Source organism: Manis pentadactyla, chromosome X (assembly GCF_030020395.1).
Source record: "Manis pentadactyla isolate mManPen7 chromosome X, mManPen7.hap1, whole genome shotgun sequence".
Lineage (NCBI taxonomy): Eukaryota > Metazoa > Chordata > Mammalia > Pholidota > Manidae > Manis > Manis pentadactyla.
Window position 1 is genome coordinate 65,703,133 of NC_080038.1, and position 10,086 is coordinate 65,713,218.

General features: G+C 44.8%; 1 protein-coding gene across 1 annotated transcript; it reads right to left on the minus strand.

Moving 5' to 3' along the window:
• Window positions 1–5,468: 5,468 nt before the first annotated feature.
• Window positions 5,469–7,697, minus strand: PABPC1L2B (poly(A) binding protein cytoplasmic 1 like 2B). Its single transcript, XM_057495648.1, has one exon. The coding sequence runs from the start codon at window positions 6,924–6,926 to the stop codon at window positions 6,324–6,326; it is 603 nt and encodes a 200-aa protein (XP_057351631.1). The 5' UTR covers window positions 6,927–7,697; the 3' UTR covers window positions 5,469–6,323.
• Between the last annotated feature and the right edge of the window lie 2,389 nt (window positions 7,698–10,086).

Genomic DNA, 10,086 nt, shown 5'->3' on the forward strand with positions numbered 1-10,086 from the left:
CTTGACTCCGTGCATTAGTATCTGCTTATCTGAGTGAGTGGTCTCCTCTTCAATATTTTCTTGAGCAAGGAAAGACCTTCACAAGTCAGCTTGGCTGGTAGCATATCTGGGCAGGTGTGGATTGCCTTTGGGGTCTCTAGTTGGGTGCAGCCACTGCCCATGTTATGTGGTTATGTGGGGCCATGAGCTGAGTTCTGCAGTCACCTCTGGTCAGGTGAGGTTACAGGCTACGTTCATAGGTAGGGTGGTGCCAAGGGTTGTACTCCACGAGTGGGCAGGGTTGTAGGCTGGGCTCCACAATCTGTCCTGGATAGGTGGAGTTTTGAGCTGTGCTTCCAGACCAGATGGTGTTGCTGGCTTGACTCCATGTCCAGTTGGGGCCACAGGCACATCTTCACAATCAGGTAAGTCACTGACTGTTGCACAAGGTCGCCGGCTAGGTTATCTAGTCAGGAGGGGTGTCCAGCTGCATCCTATGATTGGATGGACCAGAGACCAGGCAAAATGCTTTGTAGTCAGCTAACCATGTGGTTCATGCTCTGTAACTGGGCAGGATCATTGGCTGGGTTCCCCGCCCAAGCAGGGCCACAGATTATGTTAGAAAATTGGGTGGGGTTGTAGGCTGGGTTTCACAGCTCAGCATACCATGAGCTAGGCTCTGAACCTGCCTAGGTTCACTGTTCAGGCTCTCTGGTTATGTGGGGTGAAAGGCTGTTTTCAGCAGTTGGGCAACGTTTCTGCCTCAGGTCCTTCCCCAAGCAGGGCTGGAGGATAGGCTCTACAGCTGCCAGTGTTCTCTGACTAGGTTTCTTGATGGGCATGACTCTAGGGTACCCTTAGCAGTTAGGAAGGGCTGCAACTTTGCATCCCTCCTTCGGTGGAGCAGTAGGATGGGCTCCCTGGTGAGTAAGGTCTGTTGACTGGGGACCCATACCAGGCATAACTGCCAAAATCAAACTCCCAGGCCAGATAGGGTCACTGTCTCAGCTCTGCAGATGGGCAGAGTCACTGGCTGGGATCTCTGCTCCAGAGCCACTGCAAGCAGGATTGAGGTCTGCAAAGATCTGAGCACTGATTGCTATAAGACCCTCTCATCTCCTCTGTCTCTATTTGATCTCTAGTTGTAGAGCCCCACAGATTCTCTCAGTACTCCTTGTGGGATAACACCGAAGTGGGCTTACTAGGAAGTGTTCTACAACACTGGGGAAGCCTGGATGTCCATCTTGGGTTCTCCTTCACCCCTGGAGAAACCATACCACAGGGGACCCTTTTGTTGTGAATCCATGTCAGCCTGGGGGAGGGGTGATACTGTCACATTGTAGTCCCTCCTCCTACCCATCTAATGGGGTCTTTCTTGGTCTCTGTGGGGCAAAGGGGAGGTTTAGCCTCACTTTTGGATTCTGGAATCTTCTTAAAGATGTCGTATCTATGAACAGTTGCTAGTTGGTCTTCTTGAGAGTAGGACGAAAAAGGAGCACAACCTGCATCATCATTTTGATGACATTATCTGCTTTTTTAAAGATGTGTTTTACTAAGTAAAACCCTTAAGGAAAATTTATTTGAATGTATTTTTTGTTAAAATATGCTTACATATGCATAAGAAAAAGGGATTTGGAAACATAAAGAACATTATGGACAGTCATGTTTTTTTAAAACTGCACTTCAGTAGTTAACAGCACAGACTATGAATCAATACTGCATGGGTTCATATCCTAGTTGATTGTTACCTGTATAACTTTGGACTACAACCTGGCTTCTCTATGTCTCAGTCACCTTATCTGTAAACTGGGGAAAATAATATTATATATAACATAGGTGTTTTCCTGAGGATTAAATTAGTTATTACATGAGAAGCACTTATAACAATGCCTGACACAAATTGATTATATTCTGACTCAAACAATTTCAAATCATGTTTTAAAAATAAATAGAAAAATGATTTGCCTTTTGAAACATGTTTACCCCATACTTTAAAAAGAATTACAAGTGAATATAACAGTGCAAAACAGTGAACAAAACTAAACTAAGGATGGATTGTGGAGGGTTAAAGTCGAAAAGATCTCACAGTGTTCATGACAGTGTGATGACTTACTTTGTAATTAAACTTTGAATAAATATATGATAAATAAACTCTTCTGAATATGTGTGAATATATGACTGTAAAAATAGTCCTCCCATAGGTTTGATTTTAACATGGAAACAAAAATCCACTATGTAATTCAGCTGGTTTATAAAAATGATGACCTATAGGTACCTTAATATACTATGTAAGTACTGCAAATAGTATTGTGTAATATTAATTGACATGGATATATGTCAATAAGGCATTTTAGTAAAACAACAAGTATTGGATATGTAGATATAGGTATATGCACCTAAGTCTATGCATATATAAGTGTCAAGTGAATGATTATATAACTAAATTTACATGTGGTATTTACTCAGTAGTAGGATTATAGTTATGTTCCATTTTATACAACCTGTTTAACAATACATTATGAATTTTCTAGGATTTGTATGCCTAGAAAACAGAAGTAAAAAGAAAAAAAAAGGAATTACAAGTAAAATTTTAAACTATGAATTCTGTTTTATCCACTGAAAATATAGAAAAGTTTAATATAAATTCTAATACCAAATTCAGAGCCCTGTGCAAAGAACTGGGTACACATTTAGACCGGAAATAGCAATAATACTGTAAGTTGACATTACTTTATAAGTGGAAATTTGACCATAAGGTGTAGTCTGGGAAATATTCTACTTTCTTCTGCTTTTTTCCTCTCAAAGTGCTTGCTATAGAAAAAATTATGGATGTGACTGTAAATTTAGGTAAAATGTAACGAACATAGTGGTTTTAAATTAAAAGAGGATTGGAACCAAAGAAAATATCTAACAATGTAGGAATTAAAGAACAAATTGATCCATATACACAATAGGTTCAAAGGTCATTGTAAATAATGTGAAAAAATAAACATGAAAATATATCCAAGGTTTATCACTAAATATTTTGAAACAATATAAAGGTGTAAAGTGTGATATATCTTACATATAATATATATATGTAATCGTTATGTATTATAAAATGCAATATCATGTATACACATACGTATACATAAAATTTTTTATTTGTGTTAGCAATGCTTTTATTTTCTTTATTTTGCCTAACAATGCTACGTGATATTTTTAGTGAATTTATATTCCCTGAATAACAAGCAAAACATTTTTTAAAAATTGGAAAAGGAAAAGAAAAAATTAGCTATTTTTGGTAGCATTATGTCAGAATAAAATAAAGTTTATAATATCCAGGGAGAAACTTGTGTAGTAAAATGAGCATTCCTCCAACATATCAGTGGAAATGCAAATTGGTATATCCAGGACACTTGATGGTATATTAAAGTCTTTTTAAGGCTTCTACTTTTCAATTCCAGTTCTTTGCATTTATGTAAATACAATAATTCTGTGGCAAAATTATTCACCATAGATTTTAGTTTAACGGGGAAAATTTAGAAACTAAAGTCCAAAGTAAATAACACTTTAAAAAAATTCTGATCCACCTATACAATGATAGTGAGCTGTGGGAGAATATTAAATGGCCAAAGATGTTTTCGATGTATTTACAATATATTGAAAATAAAATTTTGACAGAATACATTGTGATCCTATATTTGTTTTAAACTTTATGGAAAAATAGGAAAAAAACTGTAAAGGCAAAAAATATCTTTAAAGTGGTTGTGTATATTTAATATGTATATCATCCTTATCAAGCAATGCACTTGTAAAGTTAAATAATAAAAGAAAAAATCCACAAGCCTAACCCATTTCTCATAACAAAAAAAATACTAATCTGAGAAGATGAGCAATGAAATATACACTCTTTTATAGTGTTAATGGTAATAAGCTTCATGGTAGAAGCATTTGGCAACAGACTGGCAAGATATATGAGGCAATTAAATATCTCAACACGTCACCAAATATTGAGTTACAAATGTGTTCCCTGTTGAATTAATCATACTGGGAAAAATCCAGAACAATTTAATGTATACCAAGGAGCTTAATTCTAGAAATTATAGTTCATCCATAAGATGAAACATAAGTAAAGACAAAATTAGAGCATATTTAATAATTTGGAAAGATGAGAAAGAACAATTACAGTGAAAGTCTCCCATAATGAAAAAGTTCATGTTACATTTTTGAAGATATTAGTTTTAATGTACATTTCATGTGTTTCATATTTTTTGTCAAGTGATAGAATTACAAATGATTTAAGATTTTTTCCTTATTGTTCAAAAGTGTCTACTATGATACTGTACTATTTTTATAAAAATAAATGTTTAAAATAAAGTTACAGTTCCCCTAATAAAATATTGGGAGAGTGCAGAAATTATTGAAATACCAAGTCCAGAAAAGTACGCAGGTTTCCAAGTCCTCTCACATTATTTATGTACTTGATGAGGGTAAACTGATTTTTGTGGGCAGTCATTTAATAACTAAACAACAAAAAAGATTTAAAACGTTCCAACCTTTGACACTTTAATTTTTCTTTTAGCAATGTTTGTTCAGGAAATGACCTTGAATGCAACTAAGGTTTGTGCACTAATATTATTAGAAGCTTGAGTTGGATAAGGAAAAAATAACAGAAAACATCCAAATATTCAACAATCAGGAAGTAAGGAAAACAACTATTCCCATACCTATATCTAAATATGGATATATATGCACAATATATCCATCTATTCCACTATTTAGCCCATCCGCTGGAAAACTAAACAGCCATGAAAACTATTTTAGAAGAATATTTAATGAAATGAAAAGAAGTTCAATATCTATCTATACAACAATATCTCTATATATTATATATTCATGTGTGAAAAAGCAGATATTCAAACAATATATACATTAAAATTCACATATATATCACATGAAAAATACTGGCAGGTGCAGATGAAAATGATTCAGAAAGTTATGGTCATTAGGGGGGAATACTTGAGGCATTCTTCTGGTAACTTGTCTGCTTTGTGATGTTTTTGCTGCGATGAAGCTGAATTATTTTTCTGACCATGGGGAAAAGTGCAGTAAGTGGACACAGGGGAAGGAGGTAATAAACAGTATTTAAATCCAGGAAAACAATCAAGGACAGCAAAATGCCATTTGCAGCCCACAAAGCTGGCGCGCTTGCGCGCGTGCACACACACACACACACACACACACACACACAGTCAATTACAGTGACTAGGAGACTATGCAGGGAAAATGGACATACTCTTTTTACTAGCTGTGCTGGCTGGCATGAATGCAAATTGGTACAATGCTTATGAAGGGGCCATTTGGCAACACACAGGAAATGTCTTTAAAATGTCCACATGTGGATCCTGCAAGTCCACAATTAAGAAGGCCATCCAGTATGCTAGCGGAGATTTGGCTTGACAGGGAAGGATTCACTCATCAGAGTACGCAGTGTTGGGTTTAAACACAGGAAGAAAACTAGGCACCACCTGAATGTCCCACAGTGCGGGAATGATTACAGAAATGTTAAGGTGCATGGATACACTCGGCAGGCACTGAAAATGACGTTTTGGAAGCCTGTTGAATAACATGGAAACAAGTTCAGTGGGTTGATTTTTGTTTGGTTTTAGTTTCTGAAAGCAGGTTAAGAAACAGCACATAAGGAACCATTCTATAACAGTGTGTTAAAAGGGAAGGTGGGGTGGTGGTGAGGAAGGGCAGAGAGGAGAGCCCGGAAAAGCAGCACACCAAAAAGGTAAAAGTGGTTGTCTCTGGGTGGTAGGATCACAGGGAGTAACTGCTTTCTTGGTTTTGCCTCATCTGACTTCCTTCTCCTTATTGAGCTTTCTACCATGAAATTGTTATCACCTGTGTAGTAAACAAAGGGAGAATGAAAGTGCTTTTTAAACCAGACCACAAGGAGAAGAGGCAGCCTGTAACCTATCAAGTGGCACAGATTAGCAAGGTTATTCACAACGCCCTTGATGGGTTGGGGTAAAGGCAAGGGAAGGGAGAAGACAGGAGAGGGGAAGAAGGGAGGGGAGTGGTGGGAAGGGAGAGGAAGGGAGGGGAGGGAAGGGGAGAGGAGGGGAGAAGAGGGGAAGCGAGAGGAGGGAAGGGGAGAAGAGAAAGAGGGAGGGGTGGAGACTGGAAGAGAGAGAGAGAGGGAGAGAGAGAGAGGGGAAAGGGGTGGGGAGAAAGAGAGAGAGACCTGCACTCCCAATACAATACACTGCTGGTGGGTTAAGGGGTCAAAGGGAGGGTTGTAAACCGGGTGGGAGCCAACGGTTGGCTCTGCTGGCTGGCCCGCTCCCGAGATGTCTTCATCGCAAGGTGGCCTCCTCGTCAGTGTCTTCCTCGAAATCCTTGACGTCAGCACTGGTGGACTGCCTGGCCCAGGCTCCCCTTTCCGCCTCTCGTTCTTTGTGCGATTTGAATCTCCCAACGAAAATTTTGCGGTAGTTCAGGAACATTCCATTCATCGCATCGATGGCCCGCTCGGCTGATTCCTGTTTCTGGAAGTGCACAAACCCGTAGCCCTTGGGCCCCTTTTCGTCGCAGGCCACTTTGCAGGAGAGGATGTTGCCAAACGCCGAGAAGATGTTGTATAGCGCCTTGTTGTCAATGGTCTTGCCCAGGTTCTTGATGAAGACGTTGCCCACCCCGCTCTTGCGGAGCGATGGGTCCCGCTGCGACCACATGATGCGCACTGGCCTGCCCTTGATGACATCGAAGTTCAGGGTCTCCAGGGCCCGCTTGGCGTCCACCGGTTGCTGGTAGTTGACATACGCGTAGCCCAGCGAGCGGCGGGTAATCTTGTCCCTGCAGATGCGGATGGAGAGGATGGGCCCGGCCGGGCTGAACTTCTCGTACAGCATTGCCTCTGTCACCTCAGGGTGCAGGTCGCCCACGTACAGTGAGGCCATAGGAAAGTCTGGGTTCCCCTCGGAGCCCCCGCCCGTCTCCGCATCTGCATCTGCAGCCGCCGCCACCTCTGCATCCGCATCCGCATCCGCCTCCCCCAAGGGGGGCGCCGCAACCTCTGCTGCAGAGGCTGCTTCGGCCGCGCTGGCCTCGGCCACGGCCGCGGCCGCCAGGGCGGCCTCCGCCTCCTCCCCTGCCAGGGAGGCCGCTGCCTCCCGCAGGTTGGCCTCCGCCACTGCCTCCTCTACTGAGGCCTCGGCCTCCACTTCAGCCTCCACCTCTGCTTCCGCCTCTGCCACGGAGGCCTCTGCCACCGCCTCTGCCACGGTCGCCGCCGCAGCCTCCGCCGCCGCCGCCGCCGCTGCCGCCACCGCCGCCGCCACTGTTGCCGCTGTCGCCACGGTCGCCGGTGCCGCCAGGCCGCTGCCGCGACCTCCCTTCCCGCGAGCTGGGGAGCGGAAAGGCGGGAGAGGGCAGGAGGGCGGGTGGGACCCGGAACCTGGGCCCGGGGCGCGAGCGGGAGCTGGGGCGGGGGACCGGGGCCAGCCGATCTGGCGAGTCCAAGTCACCTGGGATGGCGAGCGCTGCCAGGAGCACGCCGGTGCGAGTCGCCGCCGCCTGCAGCCTGCTACTGCCGCCGCCGCTCGGTCGTGGGCTAGCGTGCGGGGCGCGGGCGGGCGGGCGTGTGGTGGGGGGCGGGGGGTGTTGGCGTCTGTGGTCCGGGCAGCTGGGAAGGCTTCTGTCTCTTTGGTTCCCCCTGTGGCTGCTGCGGGGGGCTGCGGGGCTGCGGGGCTATGGGGCTGCGGGCGGTGGGAAGGGGCGGGAGCAGGAGGCTGGGAGGGCGAGGGGTTCGAGGGTGTGAGGGTGTGAGTCCTCAGCCTCTCGGGTCGCGTGAATATTTATGAAGAGGGAGCCAGGGCTAGGGCTCCGCTGTGGCCTGAGAGAATACAGCTTAGGTTTAGGGAGTTTTGTTTCATCCCTCCTCTCTGCATAGACCATTTACATGATTCAATCAACTACCTTGCGAGAGAGGGTGGGTGCCATTGAGAATACACTTGCCCGGCCTAAACAAAGCCAAGAAAAGTGGTTTTTTCACATTTAGGGGTTTTCCCCACCTCAAAGCACGCAGGCTCTCCAACATCACTGCCACCAAGGAAACAACTCCTATTCCTGTGAGCAGGAACTGGGGGCGTGGAGGGCAAGCTCCCACTGCAGCCTGCTGGCCCATTTTCCTAGAGACCCCTCCTCTTTTTCCAGCTCTTTCCTTCTTCTGCAACACTTGCAAAAGGAGGAATATAGAACACAAGAACACCTATTCATTCATACATTCATAATGCCATGCCACAAATAGTTATGGAGCTGGTGCGGGTCCCTAGGGATACTGGGGTCTGGGAGGCACGTTTTGAGCTTGTCTCTGGGAGTGGACAGTCTGGACTGGAAATCCTGCCCCTGCTCCAGATTATAGGAGAAGGAGGAACCGGGGGTTTTTCATCCCTCCAGCTCCTCCCGCCCATCCAGCCTCAATACATGCAGCCTGGGGTGAGGGGTGGGGGTGGTCAAGAGCACCCTGTCCTTAGTGCTTGCTGTCTTCCATGATGCAGTGAGGGAAACCAAACCAAGGTCTGGAGACAGGGCCTGGTCCAGAGCCAGGCACTCGTTTTTTCCTCACTCTGCTCTCAAGGTGCTGAGGTTCCCAACATGAACCAAGAAAGGCACATCCATGTTCAAAACAAACACAAAACCTAAAGTCTCTCTAGAATGAGGTGCCTGGTCTCAGTTCACCAGCTAATATTTTTGGAAGCCTAATCAGGCACTGGGCACTGGGGGCCAAGCTACACGCAATTTATGATAAGCAAGCAGCGAGAGTTCATGTATTGAAGATGTAGGGCAGGGTGAAAAAAGGTGGGCAGTGTGTGTTGTGGGAACAGAGAGGCCACACAGGGCCAAATGCTGAGGGGATAGGCAAGCACGCAACCATTAGAGTGGAGCATAAAAGAGGCTAATGTACCACTTCAGAAAGGAGGACCCAGCCATTAACTCTTCCTGGTAGGAATCAAGTGACGCTGCACAGAAGATGAAACCCCCAAGGTGAGCTCTGAGAAATGAGCAGCAGTCCACCATGCCCACGCAGAAGGGAAGGCATTCCAGCCAGAGGGGGTCAGTGTGTGTCCAAGACCCTGTGGCATGCTAGTGATGCCGGGGTTCTTGTTCACAAAGCCGAAAAATGAGCTTCACAAACACTCAAGGTAGGAGAGCAAGGTACAGGCTTTTATTTAGAGATAAAGTGAGAGGACAGAGCTCCCAGCTCACGCCAGGAGGGGACAAGAGAGTCTGTGGTTGGCTCATTGCCTAGGGGTTTTATTGCGCGGTTGAGCATTTTCAGGAATGAGGGTACAGGGTTAGGGGTGCAGACTTGTAAGACCGCCTGCCCTGCCCCCAAGGTGGGCTGGGTTGTTGTCTGTTTGCTTGGGTTGTTTACAGTTGAGATTGCTTACCAAAGTAGTCTTTTGCCTAGGTTGCAGATTACTTGATTACAATTAGAGAAGGGAAAATAGCACATAGTTACAATTAAAATAAACTGGGCCTTTTAGCAGGATAAGGTAAATTTTACATTGTCATGATGTAATTGATACAATAAAGTGATGGTTTATGCTGAGATACTTTTCTTTATCTGCAGAACGCTCAAACATTCCAGGCCAAGTTGCTCCTGGTCTTTTGAGCTTTAAGCGATCTCACTGAAGAGTGTCTATATTCCTAGTCAGGTATACAAATCGAATCTTTACCCTAGAGAATTAGTGTGACTCTGACTTTGCATAATGCTTAACACAGAGTTTTGGTAGGGACTTCTTTGCATATTGTTACATTGTTCTGACTGTAATTATCTTGCTCTGCTTTTTCTCCACAGGCCCTCTCCCTACTCTGCCTAATCCCATGGTCCCTGTCTCACTAGCACACACGTGGTTACTCCTGGTCAGGCCTCTTAATCTGGCATGGACAGAGTTCATGGTCTCCAAGAGCATATGGCAGGAGATGGGGCTGGAAGGTGCGGGACCCTGAAAAGCAAGTTAAGGTGCTTGGGGACTGTAAACACAAGCTCATGGACACCACTCACCACACTCAAGGAGGGAATTGGTATGATCAGATCTTAGGAAGAGAACAAAC